At 34.7% G+C, this 22,987-nt stretch overlaps 1 protein-coding gene across 1 annotated transcript in view; it reads right to left on the bottom strand.

The window, feature by feature from the left end:
* Positions 1-22,987, bottom strand: part of LOC148947080 (protein KRI1 homolog) — a 434,670-nt gene that overhangs the window by 318,989 nt on the left and 92,694 nt on the right. The window contains exon 6 of the mRNA XM_089096506.1: positions 18,283-18,443. Within this exon, the coding sequence (XP_088952632.1) occupies positions 18,283-18,443 (161 nt within the window). The remainder of the gene's footprint in view (positions 1-18,282; positions 18,444-22,987) is intronic.

Genomic DNA, 22,987 nt, shown 5'->3' on the forward strand with positions numbered 1-22,987 from the left:
ATAGAGTGGCCCATTCATCCCAAAACAAATATGCTATAATCGATTCTTATAAAATGAATGATAATTATGCACTTCATTTAATTATTTCAGACTTGATTCATTTATGGACAGCATTAAACTAGACATCTGATGCCAAGATCCCGTGAACTCTTTAAATAGATGTAGTCCATGGGTAGTACCTATGGAGCAACACAACCACCGATTTCTATCCGTTCGGAATTCCAGCTCTTAATAGGCAACAAAAGCCCTAGCTACTAATCCCCACCAAATTTTGACTCAGTTCCATTTGGGTATTTTTGAGAATGCAGATCAGAAAAACATTCATCTTGCCCTTCTGATTTTTTTTTTTACAAAACATGAAAAACTAGCACCGGACGTTGTGCTCCCAACCCCCCCCCCCCCCATCAAGAGAAAAGAGTCCTTTAATAAACGTTATGTAAATAAATCTAAAAGGGATGAAATGTCACAGTGCAGCATGGTCTACTGACAAGGATAAGATAAATAAATTCCGCCAGAACGCCTAATATTTAGGCTAATGAAATAAGATTTAATACCTATACCCTCTTTTCTTCCACAGACTAGGTTATCAGCAGATCACAAAAAGGAACAACTAGTGTATGACTGAGCTCTTATTCTCTGGCTAATTTTGTTTGTGTATCATTTTCTGATGCTGAGTGCTTAGGACAAGTATCTAGTATCTCCTTTCCTTCACGCCATAGAGGCAGATAAATATCTGAACCAGAAAAGGCAGAAGTAGGACAATAACAGTTGCTTCTGACAAGATTGGTTAAGATCAAACAAAAATTTTTGTTTGTTGTTTCGATGATATAAGTTTGGGACCCCGATTCCCTCCCCCAGAGAAATTTGATTGGTAAATAATTTAAAAAATAATAACTAATACTCTAGCTCCAGATTCCAACTAAATTTCATGAAGATCCAACAACCCCTTCTAGTAAATGTCATGATAGCAAGGATTTAGGAACAATTTTCCTCTAAATGTGTAGTAATCAGCATGGACTCCCAACTATAACTATGACGCTTACTATTACTTCCCCGATGACAAGATTTTAGGGGCCCATGTCTCCAAAAAATAGGAATAGATAATTCCAATTTCCAAATAGGAGATTTGTTATCATCTCCCATAAACTCCGATTGACATCCAATTAACTACTTTTTGCAGCTGTTTTCATGGAAAAATTTAAGGACCCCCTCCCCATCCCACAGATGTGGGACTCCTCAAAAGTACAAACTGTACCCTTACTTTTCATCATATTTGTTATAATCCAGCAACCTCTTCTGTTAGATGCCTTGACAACAATAATTTAGGAACTCCCCTCTTATTCATCCCCCATAGAGGTGTTTATGGTCCTCATCCCCCAAAGGCTTATCAACGATACTAGCTCATAATTTCCTTCAAATTGATTCTAAATCCGACAATCTCTTCTGACAGATATGCTCATGACAATAATTTAGGTATCCTCTCTCCAGCAATGTTAGGATTAAGGCTGGACGCTCCAGAGACACAACTGGAGCACAATCTTACTTCATATCTATTTTGAATGAGATTCGACAACTTCATCAGATGAATGTGCAAAATTACAAAACTAGCACGATCATAGCTGGACTTGTTCCAATATGCCAATGGGTCTGAGCTATATTTATATATCTGCATGGATATAAAATTTTCTGGGGCTCGATCACATCTAAAATTTTATGAAAAAAGAATCATATGAAATTTAGGGCTGCCATATGGAGTTTTCTCGACTTATTTCCCAGAAATGCACAAAATTGGTTTCAGACCAGAAGAGACACAGAATTTTGACGTCAGCCCTGTAGGAGATAATTCCATGCTCTACATAAGGGCGTGGTTATATGATCTCTACGAAGTTTACTTTCAGAGTTAAGACAGTTTCGCTTGCTTGTTGCGTTTAATAAATAGCATGCAAAAAAAAATTATTCTTTTCTGGAAAACCATTGAAAATTTTCCCAATCTCACAATAACATTTCCCCTTTATTTTGCTATGTCCGTACCAGAGAAAATTTCTGAGTTTACGTCCATTACGAATAACAGGCGGCAGCTAGCTCATCCAAAAAAAAAGTAGGTAGAATATGGTCCCACTTCAAGACCTTTCATTCGATTCACAAGTAACGATGTGTTGTCTGAGATATACACGGTTTGTCTCTTAAGAGGGGGGGGGGGGAGCACTAAGAAGATCATTCTATAGAACACAATTTGTCTAAAAACGGGTTATTCAAGCACTTTTTGGGGACCTGGAGAATCCTTAAAAGGCTGAAAAAAAAGGATCATTTTGTCTTCCTGTTAATTTGTAAAAGATTCATCAGTATAGTTTTTAGCTACCATATCTGGATATGAAAGAACATGGAGACTTGCTTCCTTGACAAAGCTCCTGCTGGTGGTCCAACGTGGAGAGACGCGTGATTCTTTGCCTCCAATCGGAATGGTCTTGGGCAAGCATGACTGCTTCTTGTGGATCAGTACCAGTCGCTGGGAGGTACTGGATAAGGCTGTCCCTTTATCTGAACCAGGGCCCTCCATGGCGGGCGCTTCCAGCCATGCGCAGAGGGATCAAAAATGAATAATGTGCTGGCAGGTGTTTCAGTTGGCATGCGGACCAAATGAACGAACCACCGAAGCGTTCGTGCAGCAAGCTGGCGAGAGTTGGGAGTCTGATCTGTTAGTGTCAGAAGTCAGTTGTTCCAGACGAATTTGTGCCACCTAATCCCTTCAATACGTCTCATGAACTTTGTTTGGGCCATGTCTATGTCATCATGAACAGAATCAGCAGCCAGCCAAGTCTCAGCACCGTAGAGGAGGACTTGAGTTAGGTAGTATTGTAGATCCACATTTTTGTTTTTCGGCTGATGTTGGGCTTGGACCATACTGAATGGTGTAGTTGGGCCATAATGACGCAGCTTTATCGATGCGGGCGACTGAACTTCAGTTTTGGCTGAGCCGTTATACGTGATGAAAGATCCAAGGTAGGTAAATGACTTGACAATTTCGACATTGTGCCCTGATATGATAAATGCTGTTAAGTTCCCCGTGTTGCGTGTCGGTTCAACGATCATTATTTATGTCTTCTGTAGGCTAATATGTAGTCCCACTTTCAGGGCTTCATCCGAAAGTGTATTTAGGGCTTTGTCAAGTTCATCTGTAGAAGGGCATATGAGGACAATATCATCAGCGAAGTCAAAATCCGCTAAAACTCTGTCCCTATATTTCAGTCTGAAGGGGAGTTGACTCGTGGTTCGATCCATGGCATAAACAATTACCACAATGACCAGTTCAGGAACTGCAGCACAGCCTTGCCGAACACCCGCATTTATATTTAACAGAGAGCTTCGCCTACCACTAACATGAGCGGAGCTCTTCGTCACAGTGTAGAGCCCCTTGAACTGGCGACAGTATTTGTCCAGGAGACCTGTTCATTCGGGTATCAGCCAGATAGACTAACGGTCAACCGAGTAGAAACTATCCGAAAGTCAGCAAAGGCGATATATGCTGTACAGTGGAACTCACCAGCTTGCTCTATGACGGCGTAGACTGAAGATCTGACCGGTAGTAGATCTGTTGAGCAAGAAATCTACACGCTGAATTCAGTGGCACTTACAGATGCATTTCTATCAATCAACGTCATGGCAAATAATGTGCCGGATTCAACGGGAAGCTGATTCCTCTATAGTTGGAGCAATCACTTCAGTTACCTTTGCGCTTCCATAGAGGGAGTATTAGTCTTTCCTCCCATTCTTGTGGAATCAAGTTGTTCAAACGAGGTAGAAAAGCATTTGGAGCCATAGTAGCATCGTTGGTCCTCTGACACTTATGATCTTCACAGTGATGTCGCACGTTGCTGGCGCTTTGTGAATTTTCATCCTCCTCAGAGCATTCTGTACCTGTTCTACGGAAGGAAGATCAGGATATGGGAGATTTTCGCGGTTTATTTGATGAGCGGACGCAATTAGGTCGGGATCGAGGTCATCTCTTTCCGCTTTCAGCAGCTTTGCGAAGTGCTACTTCCAACACTCTAGTTGCTCAGTTTCGTCTTCGAGCATAACGCCGGAGGCGGAGTTAACTGCTCCTATCTTCGGAGGTTTCCCCTCGATGAGTTCTTTGACATGCTTGAAAAGCGACATGATGTCACCTTTTCGTGCTGCATCTTTAAGCTCATCTGCTTTTTTATCAACAAATTGGTTGTCTCGGTGAATAAGTTTGTTACTGGTCCCGTTTATTCGCCTACAGGTGGGCGTGTCTTCAGCCAATTGTGCTTGCCTTCGTTGTTTAATGATTTGCAAAGTTTCTTGCGACAGCGTTTGCTTCTTTGAATACACCAACGTTCTCATTGGCGACTTATAGTACGTTGTTTTTGTATATTAGCCGTATTGTGTCTGGATTAACAAGGGTATTCTGGCATTCAAATCTGTTTGAGATTTCGACTGAATACTTTTGGCAGATTTCCTCGGTTTTTAGTTTCTGAATGTCCAACTTTGATTGGCGTCAGTAGAAAGCTATCTTATACTCCCATGTGGCACCCCTGCTGCCACCTATAACTTTTTTGCACACCAAATAAGGGCATAGCCTCCCTAGGGAGAATGATTGCGTAATGGGGTCAATGACCTCTTGTTCCAAGGTCGATTTATTTGATGTTTCTATGTGTAATAACTCCGGAACGAATGTTATTGATCTAGGACTCGAGGGGGAAGTGAATTTCCGAGAACTTGATTGCGTAATCGATCGTGAATGTCATGGTGTCCAGAAATAGTATTTGTTGTTGTTGCTCTAGGCAATGTTATGAGTTTCCTGGAAACAGTTAGATCACGTGTTTCCTTCTCAGCCAATCAGCGAGTCGGATACATCCTCCTTCTCAGCCAATCAGAGGGCTGGTTACATATTAGCGGCGGAGGGAATATAAGGAAGGGATTTTTGCTAAAGTTTTATTAGTCTGTGAATAGAATTCAAGGAGTGAGAAGAAGAACAGTTTTGACTTTACTCATTTGGATATATATTTGTAATAATGAGTGGAATGTTTACCCTATTAGAAGTTCATAGTGGAGTTGATGATAATAGTACAAGAGCACCAAACATTGCGGTGGAAATCACGAAAGGATCGCGGCTTTGTCTGGAATGGGATGCAGTATATGCAAGATATGTGATATCCTTGAGCAAATTTAAAATGGAGGATCAATTATGTTTCGCCGCAAAAGTTGATATAGCACATGTGAATAGACTTCAATGGGCTGGCAACTACAATTTACCATGTAAGTTCCGTTTTAGTACATTTTCAAATAAAATTATTTTCCTTGGACATCCTCCAGTATATTCGGCTAAAACATACATATATTCCTTTACCCCCACCCCCCCCCCCCAAACCTTACAAACATCATTATAATCAATGGAAAACATAAAATATACCCTAACCCCCTCCAACCATTGTTTTACAATCCCAAATTCTCGCAAAAAGAAATAATTTTCTTTCGAGAAATTATAGCCTGTCTCTATTGTGATTTAAACTGTCTACTGACTTCCGTCACTGTTGTTATTATCCTAACCTGATTTTGACATAATGCTTTCCGCGAGGTTAAAATTAGCTGTCACCCTTTTCCTATGTGTTTACGAACGCAGCAGCCAAAGTCAAAAGGAACTGTTTCTCCGTCAAAATTAAAGCCCTTTGAGACAATTGTAATACTTAGGCGCAGACGCACTGCGCTATTTTGGAGAAGAGAAACAGATTATTATCAAGCTTTCTTTCGATAAAGTTTTTTTATATTCATTGGAGGGGAGCGTCAATCCAGGATTTTTTTCTGGGGAGGGGGTTATCAATTTTAATAGTGACAAAATAGAAATGAAAGATTGTTTTTACCATAATTGTCTTCAACTTCAGTGTCTAACCATTTCTCTTTGATATTTTAGTGATTTTAGCTATAGCATTTGAATAAAATGTAGTAAGATATATTCTTTTTTGATATGCCTTTCGCTTGAATATATCGCAAGATTAACTCAATGAGAGGGATGGCTTAATTTTCCTAAATTTGTGGCCGGAGGTTAAAATTAGCTGTCACCCTTTTCCTATGTGTTTACGAACACAGCAGCCAAAGTCAAAAGGAACTGTTTCTCCGTCAAAATTAAAACACTTTGAGGCAATTGTAATAATGAGGCACAGACGCAATGCGGTATTTTGGAGAAGAGAAACAGATTGTTATCAAGCTTTCTTTCGATACAGTTTTTTTATAGTCCTGGGAGGGGAGCGTCAATCCAGGATTTTTTTCTGTGGAGGGGGTTAGCACTTTTAATAGTGACAAAATAGAAAATATAATTGTTTCTTACATTAATTGCTTCTTCGTCATTTAGTGATTTTATATATAACATTTTAATAAAAGATAGTAAGATATGCCTTTCGCTTGAATAAAACACATGATTAACTCAATGAGAGGGTAGACTTAGGGTGGGTTAATTTTCCTAAATTTAGGGGGAGAGAATATGGGTTTTTTGCTTTACTGAAAAGAGATAAAATGCTTTTCTAAACAAAATTATATGGATGAGGGTACTAACTTTCTTTCAGTAAAAAAGGGGCAAATTATTCTGATACTAATTTTTTCTCTTCTTTTTAAGGCAAATTATGAAGAATGCGTGCCCCCTCCTTCCAAGAAAGCCAGAGATGACAAGGCAGCCACCATACAGTCCGGTCAAAAACCGAAAAGAGAATGGGTGGCTTCTTATAATATGGTGAACCCTACCGGCTAATCTATGCAAGATCGTGAAATAGCCGGCCCAGCTACGCAAGAACAGAGTACTGCACTCCCGCCCGCCCTCCAACACGCACTACCTGGTCCTTCGGGCAACCGAGCCAAGCCGGATTATGCAAATGTGAGCATATTTCATATCTATCTATTTATTCATTTTTCAGTCCTTTTCAATCCCAATATAAACATATCTCAGTGGGATATTAACCCCTCCCCCCCAACCATTGTTTTAAATTTATCTCCCTCGGAGATATCTAAATGTAATTTTTTACAATGAAACCACTCTTTTCTCTGCTCCCCCCCTCCCTCGGAGATATCTAAAGATAATGTAATATTTTGCAAATATAACGCGCTGTTCTAATCTTTCCTATCGCTTCGATATCTCATAAACGAATATTTTTAGGTAATTTCTATTAATAATCACTGCCTTTGAAACTCAAAAAGGCTCTTTTTTCTAATCTTTGCTATTTTCTATGCATTCACCCCTATCTCTTCGCCGCTATCTCATAAGCGAATATTTTTCATGGGTAATTTCTAGTCAATTAATGCTCACCATTTGAAACTCAAAATCTCCTATTTTTCACAATTGAATATCACAAAGTTTTAAGAGAGAAGGGACTGAGAGATTATTCCCATTTATCTATTTTTCACATATGGATCCCGTAATTTGCGCAAGGATATTTTAAAATAACTTTCAATCTTACAAACCCTTGCCAATATTTTAGTGATGGGGAAACATTGTTGACGATATACTGAGTTAACGGTTTACAGCATTTAATTGTACTATTTTCTCGTCTGAAGTTCAGACTTGGAAATCGGAACACTCGTGAGGTGGCTTACAATAATTGTGAGCTAATGAAGAGTTCACCGAACCTGTATAACGGGATAAGAGAGAAACTTGGACTTATATAGTCTAAGCGAATATTTCAATTTTTGGATGGCCTAGTATACATGGCAGTGGAGCCCAGAAGCCACCGAGGGGTCCTGAACGCTCGGGGGGACGTACCGGGGGAAGCACCAGGGGCCTACGACGCGCTTCGGGCCCGAAACGTATCGCAGGATGCGACTCGGGCCCCGAGACGTGTCACAGGGTTGCGCTGTGGCTCCGAAAAGCTCCGAAAAAAAAAATTTAGGAGGGGGAGAGTGAGCAATTTTAAGATTGAAAAAATTGAAAGTAAAATAAAAGGTTTTCTTAATTAAGGTTCTAACAATTTCTCGTAAAAATTTAGCTATTTTAGCTATACCACTTTTCATAAATTTCGGGGAGGTGGTGTTAATCCAAGATTTGTGTTTGGGAGGGGGTTAGCACTTTTAATAGTGACAAAATAGAAATGAAATTTAATTTAAACACTTTTTTTTTCATATATAATAATGTTTTATGTGATTGACACATAATATATTGGTCTGAAATATTCCTCAACTGGCATTATTTTCGAAGCAGCTTTCTTACTCATAGACAATCAACGACGTGACATTCATTGCTATAAATGGAACATCAGATACAATATGTATAAGTACGAGAAAAACAGATGGAGTCCAACACTAAATTTTATAAATCGAAATGGCTTTTACGCTAAAACCATACGACCACATAATGAAAATGGCTATGAAATAAAACATGTACCAGAGGAAATTTAGGAAATTTGTAGTTTTTTCGTTGTGAAAACTGTTTATGTTAAAAGAAACGTGCAAACTGATAAACTATAACTAGAAAAATGTGATAAAAACATAGTACTATTCAATTTAGAAGACTTCAAATGTGAAAAATACCTGCATTCAATCCATGGCCCAGAAGATGAAGTTAGATATTTCGCTAAATGGATACCGGAAAAGATACCTGACATGGAAAAATGCATCAGATATCCAAAGTCCTAAACTTGCTCCTCCTCATATAAAATGGTTTAAGCTTCTTTTTTTTAAATATGTCATTTTTTTTTTTCAATTGTTTTAAATATGTATAATCAATGAATATCTTAAGTATCAAACGTTTTTGTTCTTTAGAATATTCCATAACCATTAAAATTAGAATTTCATATTAAAACTTCCATGGAACACACATTCAAGTTCAGCATGTTGGAGAACCCTAAATAGTCACCCCTAAAAAGGTAAGTTAACCCTAAAAGGTTAAAGAATTTTTCTGAAATTATCTTAAGCCTGAGACGTTTTTATTCTTTAGAATAGTCCATCTCCAAGAAAATTATACTTTCAGATTCAACAATCCAGGGAACACACATTAAAGTTCATCATGTTGGAGGACCCAAAATAGTTAACCCTAAAAAGATAATTTAACTCTAGAAGGTTAAAGAATTTTTTAGAAATTATCTTAAGCCTGAGACGTGTTTATTATTTATAATATTAATAATCAACGAAAAATATAAATTAAGAGTAAAAAATCCCCGGACCAAAAATTAAAGTTAAGCAAGTTTGAGAAACCTAAATATTCAACACTAAACAGGTAAGTTAACCCTAAAAGTTTAAAGAATTTGTCTTAAATCATCTTAATCCTGAGACGTTTTCATTATATAGAATATTCCTTAGCGAAGAAAAATGTAATTTAAAATTAATAAATCCATGGAGCACACATTCTAGTTCAACATGTCGAAGAACCCTAAATAGTCATCCATAAAAAGGTTAGTTAAATTTAAAAGGTTAAAGAATTTTTCTGAAATTACACATTCAGATCCAGTATGTCAGGGAACACACTTTCAGGTTCAGCATGTAGGAGAACCCTAAATGCTCATCCCTAAAAAGGTAAGTTAACCCTAAATGGTTAAAGAATTTCTCTATTTATGTAGAGTTTCAACTAGCTATGGCTAAGTTTGTTAAAGACAAACTGTTTTCTTGCAAAAACAAACAAAATAAGAAAATATTTTAATTTTTACATATTTAAATTATAATTTATGCTTAATTGATGTTATTTATGAAGTTTTTAAACTAAATATGGATTCTGTTTAAAAAGACAATATATTTTTGTTATTAAACATACAAACTCAAAAAAAAAGTTAAAGGTTCCCTTAGTATCTACGCAAGTAGTATGAAAATAGGTTATTTATACAGAAATTCATCGAGATATGCATAATTTTTATAAGGAAAATCTATTTTCATTCAAAAAAAAACAAAAACAGAAAAAAATGTTCAATTTTCATTTAGTACATATGCATTAAGACTTAAATGTAGATATTTATGAATAGTTTCAACTAGCTATGGCTAAGTTTGCTAAAGACAAGCTATTTTCTTGCTAAAACACACAAAATCAGAAAAAATGTTCAATGTTCCTTTAGTAACTACGCACATAGACGAATATATAATTTATCTATGCAGAGTTTAAGATATATATGGCTAAGTTTGATAAAGACAAGCTATTTTCTTGCGAAAACACACAAAATCAGAAAAAAATGTTCAATGTTCCTTTATTACCTACACAATTAGACTAAAAATGAAGATATATATATCGAGTTTCAAATAGCTATGTATTAGTTTGATAAAGATAATCTTTTTTCTTATGAAAACACAAAAAATCAGAAAAACTTATAAATGTTACGTTAGTAACTAAGCACTTACAATAAAAATTTATTTATTTATTCAGAGTTTCAACTAGCTATGGCTAAGTTTGATAAAGAAAATCTATTTTCTTGCGAAAAAAAACAAAATCATAAAACAATTTTAAATGTTCCTTTAGTACCTACGCAATTACACTAAAAATGAATATATTTATGCAGAGTTTCAACTAGCTATGGCTAAGTTTTCTAAAGACTATCTATTTTCTTGTGAAAACACACAAAATCAGAAAAAATGATCAATGTTCCTTTAGTACCTACGCAATTAGACTAAAAATGAAGATATTTATGCAGAGTTTCAACTAGCTATGGCTAAGTTTAAGTTAGCTTTAACTTAGATTAAGTTAGCTTAGGTTAAGTTAGGTTAGGATAGGTTAGATTAAGTTAGGTTAGGCTAAGTTAGGTGAGGCTAGGTTAGCCTATTTACGCGCGCGTACGTAGGCTAACCTAGCCTAACCTAACTTAGCCTAACCTAACTAAATCTATCCTAGCCTAACCTAACTTAACCTAAGCAAACTTAATCTAACCTAAACTAACTTAACCTAACCTAACTTAATCCAAACTAACCTAACCTATATGCGCGCGTACGTAGGCTAACCTAACCTAATCTAACTTAACCTAACCTAACAATATTTTTTCTGATTTTGTGTGTTTTCAAAAGAAAATAGCTTGTCTTTAGCAAACTTAGCCATAGATAGTTGAAACACTGAATAGATATCTTCATTTCAGCCTTATTGAGTATGTAATAAAGGAACATTGAACATTTTTTTATTTTTTTTTGTGTTTTCTACATAAAATAGATTTTCCTTATAAAAATTATCCTAAGCTAGTTGAAACTCTGCATAAATATCTTCATTTAAGCCTAATTGCGTAGGTACTAAAGGAACATTGAACATTTTTTCTGAGTTTGTGATATTGAACATTTTTTTTGATTTTGTGTGTTTTCTCACGAAAATAGCTTTTATTTATAAAAATTAGACATATATAGTTTAAACTATGTATACATTAATTACTTTTTCGTCTATTTGAGTATGTACTAAAGTAACTTTTGACATTTTTTTCTGATTTTGTGTGTTTTCGCACGAAAACATCTTGTCTGTAGTAGACTTATCCACAGATTGTTCAAACTCTGTATACATATATTCATTCTTAGTCTAATTGCGTAGGTACTATAGGGACATTGAACATTTTTTCTGAGTTTGTGGGTTTTCTCTCACGAAAATAGCTTGTCTTTAGCAAACTTAGCCGGAGCTAGTTGAAACTCTGCATAAATATCTTCATTTTTAGTCTAATTGCGTTGGTACTAAAGGAACATTGATAATTTTTTCTGATTTTGTGTTTTCTAAAGAAAAATAGCTAGTCTTTAACAAACTTAGCCATAGCTCGTTGAAACTCTGCATAAATATCTTCAATTTTAGTCTAATTGAGTAGGTCCTAAAGGAACATTTAAAAATTTTTTCTTATTTTGTATGTTTTCATAAGAAAATATCTTGTCGTTAGCAAAATTAGCCATAGATACTTGAAACTCTGCATAGATATCTTAATTTTTAGTCTATTTGCTTTGGTACTAAAGGAACATTTATCAATTTTTCTTAGTTTTTGTGTTTTCATAATAAAATAGCTTGTGTTTATAAAACTAATCCATAGATAGTTGAAACTCGATATAGATATCTTAATATTTAGTCTAATTGCTTAGGGTAATAAATTAACATTTATAATTTTTTTATTATGTTGTGTTTTCATAATAAAATAGCTTGTATTTAGCAAACGTAGCAATATATTGCTGAAACTCTGCATAGATATCTTCCTTATTAGTATAAGATCGTAGTGACAAAAGTAACCTTGAAAATTTTATCTGATTTTATGTGTTTTCTCAATAAAATAGCTTGACTTTATCAAACTTATCCATAGATAGTTGACAATATGCATAGATGTCTTCTTTTCAGCCTTATTGCATAGGTACTAAATGAAAATTTAAAATTTTTTTCTGATTTTTTTTGTTTTCTAAAGAAAATAGCTTGTACTTTGCAAACTTATCCATAGCGATTTGAAACTCTGCAAAAAGATAAACAATTAATCACTCGTGCGTATTTAATAACTGAAAATAGAACATTTTTTCTGAGTTTGTGGGTTTTTAAACGAAAATAGATTGTCTTTATCCAACTAAAACATAGCCAGTTTAAACCCTTTATAAATATATTCATTTAGGCCTAAGTGAATCGTTACTAAAGGATCAATGAAAATTTTGTCCGATTTTATGCGTTTTCATAAGAAAAATGTTTGTCTTTAACAAACTTAGTCCTAAATAGTTGAAACCCTACATAAATATAGAAATTCTTTAACAATTAGGGTTAACTTACCTTTTTAGGGATGAGAATTTAGGGTTCTCCTACATGCTGAACCTCAGAGTGTGCTTCCTGACATACTGGATCTGAAAGTTTAATTTCAGAAAAATTGTTTAACCTTTTAGGTTTAACTTGCCTTTTTACGGATGGCTATTTAGGTTTCTCCGACATGGCGAACTAGAATGTGTGTTCCGTGGATTGTTTATTTTTAAGGTATATTATTAGTGGTTATGTAATATTCTAAATAATGAACACGTCTCAGACTTAAGATGATATCAGACACATACTTAAAACTTGTAGTGTTAACTAACCTGTTTTGGGGTGACTATTTAGGTTTCTCCAAAATGTTTAACTTTAATGTGTGTCCCCGGGCTTTTTTAATCTGAAAGTCTAATTTTTTTGGTGATGTACTATTCGCAATATTAAAAACGTCTCAGGCTTAAGATAATGTCAGAAAAATTCTTTAACCTTTTTGAGTTAACTTATATTATTATGGTTTACTATTTTGGTTTCTACAACATGCTGAACCTTAAAGTGTGGTCCCTGGAATTTTGAATCTGAAAGTATATTTTTCTTGGAGAATGACTATTATAAATAATAAACATGTATGATGATTAACAAAGTTAAAGAAAAATTATTTAACCACTTAGTGTTAACTAACCTGGTTAGGGTTTACTTTTTAGGGTTCTCCAACATGCTGAACTTGAAAGTGTGTTTCCTGTTATTTTGAATATTAAAGTCTAATTTTCATGGTGATGGACTATTCTAAAGAATAAAAACGGTTGAGGCTTAAAATATTTATTGCTTAAACATATTTAAAACATTTGAAAAAAAAATAATGACATATTTAAAAAAAAAGAAGCTTAATCCATTTGATATTAGGAGGAGCAATTTTAGGACTTTGGATATCTGATTCATTTTCCAAGTCAGGTATCTTTTTCGGTATCAATTTAGCGAAATATCTAACTACATCTTCTGGGTCATGGACTGAATGCAGGTATTTCTCACATTTGAAGTCTTCTAAATTGAATAATGCTATGTTTTTATCACATTTTTCTAGTAAGAGTTTATCAGTTGGCACGTTTCCCTTAACATAAACAGCTTGCACACCAAAAAAACTGCATATTTCCTGAATTTCCTCTTGTATATGTTTCATTTCATTGCCATTTTCATTATGTGGTCGTATGGTTTTAGTGTAAAAGCCATTTCGATTTAGAAAATTTAGTGTTGGACTCCATCGGTTTTTCTCGTACTTATACATATTGCATCTGATGTTCCATTTATATCAATGAATTTCAGGTTGTTGTTTGTCTAGGAGTAAGAAAGCTGCTTCGAATATAATGCCAGTTGCGGAATATTTCAGACCAATATATTCTGTGTCAATCACACCAAACATTATTATATCTGAAAAAAAAAGTGTTTAAATTAAATTTCATTTTTATTTTGTCACTATTAAAAGTGCTAGCCGCCTCCCCAACAATAATCTTTGGTTCACGCCACCGGTCCTAAATGTTTGAAAAGTGTTATAGCTGAAATCGCTAACTTTCGCAGTGCACTGGTTGTACCCTGAAGTAAGACACACCTTTCTTTTCATTTCAATTTTTTCACTCTTAACATTGCTAACTCTCCCCCCCTAATTTTTTTTTTTTCGGCGGGGTTGGGAGGCACCGCGCCTCCCCGGGGGGCGGCTCGGGGCCCGCATCGCGCCCCGCGATCCGTCTCTGGCCCATAGCGCTTCTCGGGCCCGCGGCGCTTCCCCGGCGCTTCCCACAGAACGTTCCGGACCCATAGGTGCAGTCTGGGCTCCTTGGACATTGACATACGGCCAGCCAAACATTGAAATATTCGCTTAGACTGCATAAGTCCAAGTTTCTCTCTTAGCCCGTTCTACAGGTTCGGTGAACTCTTCATTACCTCACAATTATTGTAAGCCACCTCACGAGTGTTCCAATTTCCAAGTCTGAACTTCAGACGAGAAAATAGTACAATTAAATTCTGTAAACCGTTAACTCAGTATATTGTCAACAATGTTTCCCCATCACTAAAATATTGGCAAGGGTTTGTTAGATTGAAAGTTATTTTTAAATATCCTTGCGTAAATTACTGGATCCATATGTGAAAGATAGATAAATGGGAATAATCTCTCAGTTCCTTCTCTCTTAAAACTATGTGATATTCAATTGTGAAAAATAGGGGATATTGAGTTTCAAATGGTGAGCATTAATTGACTAGAAATTACCCATGAAAAATATTCGCTTATGAGATAATGGCGAAGAGATAGGTGTGAATGCATAGAAAATAGCAAAGATTAGAAAATATTGCCTTTTTGAGTTTCAAAGGCAGTGATTATTAATAGAAATTACCTAACAATATTCGCTTATGAGATATCGAAGCGATAGGAAAGATTAGAAAAGAGCGGTTTCGTTGCAAAATATTACATTATATTTAGATATCTCCGAAGTAGGGGGAGCAGAGAACAGAGTGGTTTTATTGTAAAAAATTACATTTAGAGATCTCCGAGGGAGATAAATTTAAAAGACGGGTTGGGGGGGCGGGGTTAATATCCCACTGAGATATGTTTATATTGGGATTGAAAAGGACTGAAAAATGAATAAATCGATAAATCTGAAATATGATCACATTTGCAAAATCGGGCTCGGCTCGGTTGCCCGATGGACCTGGTCGTGCGTGTTGGTGGGCGGGGGGGAGTGCAGTACTATGTTCTTGTGTAGCTGGGCCGGCTATTTCACGATCTTGCATAGCTTAGCCGGTAGGGTTCACCATATTATAAGAAGCCAACCATTCTCTTGTCGGGTTTTGACAGGGCTGTTTGGTGGCCGAATCGTCATCTTTTGCTTTTTAGGGAGGAGGGGGCAAGCATTCTTCATAATTTTCCTTAAAAAGAAGAGAGAAATGTATTATGAGAATAATTGGCCCCTTTTTTTTACTGAAAGAAAGTTAGTACCCTCATCCATATAATTTTGTTTAGAAAAGCATTTTATCTCTTTTCAGTAAAGCAAAAAACCCATATTCTCTCCCCCTAAATTTAGGAAAATTAACCCACCCTAAGTCTACCCTCTCATTGAGTTAATCATGTGTTTTATTCAAGCGAAAGTAATATCTAACTATCTTTTATTCAAATGTTATAGCTAAAATCACTAAATGACGAAGAAGCAATTAAGGTAAGAAACAATTATCTTTTCTATTTTGCCAATATTAAAAGTGCTAACCCCCTCCCCCGTAAAAAATCCTGGATTCACGCTCCCCTCCCGGGAATATAAACGAAACTTTATCGAAAGAAAGCTTGAAAATAATCTGTTTCTCTTCTCCAAAAGAGCGCATTGCGTCTGCGCTTAATTATTACAATTGCCTCAAAGTGTTTTAATTTTGACGGAGATACAGTTCCTTTTGACTTTGGCTGCTGTGTTCGTAAACACATAGGAAAAGGGTGACAGCTAATTTTAATCTCCGGCCCCAAATCTAGGAAAATTAAGCCATCCCTCTCATTGAGTTAATCTTGCGATATATTCAAGCGAAAGGCATATAAAAAAAGAATATATCTTACTACCTTTTATTCAAATGCTATAGCTAAAATCACTAAAATATCAAAGAGACATTGTTAGACACTGAAGTTGAACAAAATTATGGTAAAAACAATCTTTCATTTCTATTTTGTCACTATTAACAGTGCTAACCCCCTCCCCAGAAAAAAATCCCGTAGTCACGCCCCCCTCCCGGGAATATATAAAAACTTTATCAAAAGAAAGCTTGAAAACAATCTGTTTCTCTTCTCAAAAATACCGCAGTGCGTCTGCGCCTAATTATTACCATTGCCTCATAGTGTTTTAATTTTGACGGAGAAACAGTTCCTTTTGACTTTCGCTGCTGCGTTCGTAAACACAGAGCAAATGGGTGACAGCTAATTTTAACCTCGCGTATAGCATTATGTCAAAACCAGGTTAGGTTAATAACAACAGTGACGGAAGTCAGTAGACACTTTAAATCACAATAGAGAAAGGCTATAATTTCTCGAAAGAAAATTATTTCTTTTTGCGAGAATTTGGGATTGTAAAACAATGGTGGGAGGGGGTTAGGTTATATTTTATGTTATCAATTGATTATAATGAGGTTTGTACGGTTTGAGGGGGGGGTTTGGGGTAAAGGAATATATTTACGTTTTAGCTGAATATACTGGAGGATGTCCAAGGAAAATAATTTTATTTGAAAATGTATTAAAACGGAACTTACATGGTAAATTGTAGTTGCCAGCCCATTGAAGTCTATTCACATGTGCTATATCAACTTTTGCGGCGAAACATAATTGATCCTCCATTTTAAATTTGCTCAAGGATATCACATATCTTGCATATACTGCATCCCATTCCAGACAAAGCCGTGAACATTTCGTAATTTCCACCGCAATGCTTGGTGCTCTTGTATTATTATCATCAACTCCACTATCAACTTCTAATAGGGTAAACATTCCACTCATTATTGCAAATATATATCCAAATGAGTAAAGTCAAAACTGTTCTTCTTCTCACTCCTTGAATTCTATTCACAGACTAATAAAACTATAGCAAAAATCCCTTCCTTATATTCCCTCCGCCGCTACTATGTAACCAGCCCCCTGATTGACTTAGAAGGAGGATGTATCCGACTCGCTGATTGGCTGAGAAGGAAACACGTGATCTAACTGTTTCCGGGGAACTCATAACATTGCCTAGAGCAACAACAACAAATACTATTTCTGGACACCATGACATTCACGATCGTTTACGCAATCAAGTTCTCGGAAATTCACTTCCCCCTCGAGTCCTAGATCAATAACATTGTTCCCGTTAGAATTCAATGCGCATGTGCAACCTTCGTTCCGGAGTTATTACACATAGAAACATCAAATAAATCGACCTTGGAAAAAGAGGTCATTGACCCCATTACGCAATCATTCTCCCTAGGGAGGCTATGCCCTTATTTGGAGTGCAAAAAAGTTATAGGTGGCAGCAGGGGTGCCACATGGGAGTATAAGATAGCTTTCTACCACATGGCGTCGTTCTGCAGGCTAGGCTTTGAGTCGTAGGTGCAACTTCGCAGAAACTATTCTATGGTTGGTATTCTGATCTCATGTATGAAAACTTGGATACTTGAACCAAATAACGTATATCGTTATATGCATTGAAACTCCTTTATCCCAGGAAGGGGGGCTATAGAAATTTTCTGACCCCCTTGTCACCCTTAAAAGACATAAACTGATCTTTTCATATTTATTTACACGGATAATCTCTGCATTAACACGGATAGTAGCCAGACAAAAATTAATCAATAATTTAACAGATAATAAATCGAAGAATCGAAGAGTATTTTGTGGGCCAACCTTGCTGCTTATTCGGAAAGTATTTATACTTCTACTTGTAGACTTTTAGCGGAGGGTGGGGAGACTGGGAAAAAAAATACAAAATAACGAGTTGTATGAAAAATATGCAATTCGAATTATCATTATTAAAATCTAGATATTTGATGGTGGGGTCGCATGTCTCTTCTCTTACCTAATATATTTATTCATTTATTTCAGTCAGTTGGACTTTTTTCCTAACCATGAGATAGGTTAAACAAAAAAATACCTTTTGTTTAAAATAAAATCTCTTAGAAAAGCTTCATTCTTGTCCAGGTTTGGATCTGTCCAAACATCATGTAAAGCTTTTGTTTCTTCTTTAAAATTTGTATCTTTGACATCAGTAGCCTGACCCAGTAGCCAAGCCCGATACTCCGCTTCTTCTATAGCCTATAAATTTTCAAATAAGTTATTTAAAAAAAATCTGATAAATAGCCTAATGATGGCTGTCTAATACCTTACAGATAATCGCATTTGTACATCGGGTAGGGCTGTATTCATTATGAAAAACCTCATTACCAAATTTGTTTTGTTATAAGTAGGCTAGAATCAATATCTTTTTAAGACATGAAAAAAATTTGAAAAAATTTTGAAGTTCAGTTCAGAATCGCTAAAGTTATTATGTAAACTGCAAAAATATTTACGGTGCCTGAGCATAAATTTTAATGTTTTAATTCAAACTAGAAAAATGCCTGAAATTTTTTTAATTAGTTTATTTTATGTTAGATAAAATAAACTCGCTACGTGGTTAAGCTTAAAGGTTTGAACGTAACCAGTTATACTATGTCAGTAAGAAGGCCTAAAAACCCAAAATTTGCAGTTATTACAAATGATGATTCTCTATTTTGACAAGGGATTACAACAATTCAAAAACTGTAAAAATGAAAACCAAAAGTTGGAAGCTAATAACATATCTTTGAAAAGACTTCAGTATGAAATGACATTAAATTACGTAAAGAGCTAAAAACTGGTAATTGCAAAACTATTTGAATATATTTAAACAAGGATTACACAGATTCAAAAGACTAAAAAAAAAACAACCAAAAGTTTGAAGTTTAGTAGAAATCGTAGTAAGAAATTGGACTTGCTTTAATAATCAAATATCTTTGAAAAGACAACAAATTGTCTCAAATTGTCTGTATATATAAATATATATATATATATATATATATATATATATATATATATATATATATATATATATATATATAGCAGGGAAGTGTGCACAAAAGCGTCATCCCAGAAAAGTGGGGGGGGGGGGGCAAGGATTTTTTCGTTTTAAAAATGAAGATACAAAAACCAAAAGATAGAGAACATAATTTTGTGTCTTTTTTTCATTTTTCTAAAGGTATTTTTTTTTTTTAATCTAAGATGGCCATCCCTCCCCCTCAATTGGAGCCCCTGAGTGTACAATAACCAATGCTGTAAATATAACGTCAGAGACTAAAAAAAAAAAAAAAAAAAAAAAAAAAAAAAAAAAATTTGAGTTCCCAAGCTGTTCCTCGGTTATATTCCTGATTGTATCTACAGCCTATGCGCAAGGAACTCTTTAACTCCTTAAACGCCAATAAGAAATGTTCACCTCAACGTGTCTTTACTGGTCAGAACCCAGAAAATTTTATATTTTCGTTTTTTCTCTAAATATCCTTGGTAAAATTTTATGGACTTCAGATGATTTTGTTGGACTACAGTCTTCAGGCGTTCTACTCTCCCTAGTCACAGCTACTCTGATTGTTTTATCCTTGAAATCTTGTTGACTTTTTTTAACTCCTGTCACTTAAGTATTTAGGAATACCCCTGTGAGTTTTTAGAATTTTTGAAAAATGTGGCCTTAGAATATTTAAAGTCATTCATTTAAATTCCTTTGAAAAATTTACCTGACTGTCTAAATGTTGTCTTACTGACAAAGTAGCAAACTTCCTATGTTTGCTGCGTTGCTTTCTATGTTTGCGGATATTGTCATCATTACACTACAAAATAGAGTTGACCTGACTGTATTCAACAAAAGTCAACTACCATAGTTCAGGGTCCGAACGCACTCTTGGACTTTCAGCTGATATTCCCCCCTCCAAATATATATATATATATATATATATATATATATATATATATATATATATATATATATATATATATATATATATATATATATATATACACGCATGCATTAAAATGAGTTCTTCAGCCTCAGAAGGCTGTTCTATCCCAACTGTACTATTTTCTTTTCATTAGCTTGTTTATCCCAAGATTTCCTTCAAAAATCTAACTCAGCTGAAACTTGCCTATTGTCTACAGCACATTTTTTTTTCACAAAATCCGTTTATTTAATTAGAATGCATAGTTTCCCTCTAATTTATTCACTGGGAAGCATAAAAAAAATGAAACGGTTTGAGAAATTGCCTGCATTCAACTTGTTTCAGAAATGACAATGTCACAGCGAATGAGATGAACATTCTTTAGATAATTTCTTTTTTCTTCTTCCAGTGGCGTCAATTGAGGGAGGGGGAGGCAGAGGGCAACCACCACCACGATTTTTTGCACCTCGTTCAAGGTTTTAAAAACAAATTTGTTAGTTATTTTTTCTTATAGAAAATGGTATTTTTGGTATTTTCGTTGAAAAATTGAATAAAAACAAAATATCCTTCGGCCGCTAGATTTTGAAAAAATATTTTTGTCCCGCGGCCTTGACTAATACTCAATGCATTTTCAATCTAAAAGACCACGCACACTAAATTTAAAGAAAGTTAATTCGGTAGACGGGATTGAGCTAAATCTCGACTATGGAATGATAGCCAACTTGCTCTCTTTCGTTGATATATTGAAACCGCAAGAGAGCACAAAACACATGCCGAAATTGAAAAATGAAAGCAAGAAAAAGCTATAACATAAAAACTCGCTAGTACTTCCTCATAGTCAGGCTGATGTGGTCTTGATTTTCACGTTTGATGGATAAAGGACCTTGTCGTAAAGATCTTAGAATAACTGTAAAATATGTCATGATCCTCGTCACTTTTAATTTATGTCTTGAAAATTTCAATTTTTCTGGTAGCAGGGTGGGCAGGGGGAATTATGTATTACGAAATTTGGAGATGAGAGTGGTATTTTAAATATCTTTACTAATGGTATATTCGCTATTCGACAATAAAAGCACAGAAGATCCAAGATTTGTTTATTTCTAGTCATGGCAATTTTGCTATCTATTTAGCCCCTCAAAAACGAATCAGTAGGTTAAAATATTTAGAAAAGGAAATATCAAATTATATAAAAGATTAAAAAAATTCCACTTTTCGCTAAAATGCCTTTTCAATTCTAAATTCAAGTCTTCCTCTTCAAAGCAAATTCTATTTGAAACTTTATTTGTTTTAAAACTAAAGAAAATAATTTTTATCGATAATATCACTTCAAATTAAGTCATACTGAACTTCTTTTTATGAAAGTTAAAGAAAAGCTTAAACATGATTGTCAGAATTCTCTGACATGTATATTCCTGGAAATTTCAACTTGACACATATATATGAACAAAGCTGATGGAAATGCATTGTTTGTAGAACTTTTAAAAACTCTGACATTGAGAGCAATGTATAGATTAGGAACTAGAATCAATTTTTTACACCTTCTTTTTTACACTCAATTAATGCGAGTAAACAAATGAGTTTATAAGCAATCTGTTTAATGTTCGAAAAAGTTTTTATTTAGCAAATGAGTGACAAAACCATACAATAGATCACCAGTAAAATCGTTTGAATTATTTTCTCATAAGAGAAATGTAACATGTCATGAGCTTATAAGTTTAAGCATGTCTGAGGAACCCATGACCAAACTAAAAAAAACAAAATACAAGCTACATAAAATACAGAATGTGGAAAAAAAGTACAGAAACGGTGATGTCAATTATAGAACAAGAAGCGAGCTGCATTGCAGCTTCCTTATTTATCTGCCAAGACCCAAAGAGACACAATGGTATAACTACATGTGATGAACACGAAATAATGTTTTTGCAATTTTCTTAAACAACCAAGCATAAATAAAATTAATTTTATTAAATAAATTAAAAATTTATATAATTAAATTAAATAATATTAATTTAAATAAATTTATTATTTAGTTTATAATAAATTCATTTAATATTATAATTTATATTATGTAATATTAATAATTTTATAATATATTATAATAAAATATAAATTAAATTTTTTATTCATCGTCAAGTGCATACTATAAAAAATGTATTAAACCTTTAACATAAATGCACTGATGTACGAAAATATTTGTGTAAGATTCATGCAACTCAGAAGAGGGTGGGTTTTTAGATATTCATAAACATTTCCAATCGATTCTTGTGTTCTTTTTATTCTTAGAAGAAGAATTTAGAACTTTTACTGGTTCAGTAGTAGAAAATCATAGCAGAAGAAATCTCTATAGTAATTTTTTGTCACGACTTGGCATATAGGTTGTATCGTGATTCTGCGTTATTAGGCGTGTTTCGTGACTATTTTAGTGATAAAGGTCTCTCCAGAATTATGAAACACGTCAATTTAAGGATTTTTTTTTCCCGCAGAGAAATAGAACCATGGCCGGCTTCCCTACCATATTTTCAGGGCCTCACGTGTGAAACTCCATTTCAGAGCATTCGGGCGGCTGAGCACCTCGGACTGTTTATTTACGATATTTATTGTTATTTTTCTTTAGTTTGATTAATTATTTGTTAAAACAATCCAAGCAGCCACCCGTTGAAGATAATTTTTTTTATCTTTTTGGGACAGTTTTTAGTAGTTTAGCTGTTATTTTTTTTCTCCGTAGCTGAGTTTAATTGAACTTGGAACATTTCTTATTTACTTTTCCCCCCTTAGTAATGCAACCACTCGAAATATTTTTTTTATTGTCACGAACAATCCCATTTTTACTCTTTTTTTTTCGCTTACTAGGCCTATACG

The sequence above is a fragment of the Artemia sp. Qi Xiang Cuo genome, chromosome 11, assembly GCF_049724085.1.
Source record: "Artemia sp. Qi Xiang Cuo chromosome 11, ASM4972408v1, whole genome shotgun sequence".
NCBI lineage: Eukaryota > Metazoa > Arthropoda > Branchiopoda > Anostraca > Artemiidae > Artemia > Artemia sp. Qi Xiang Cuo.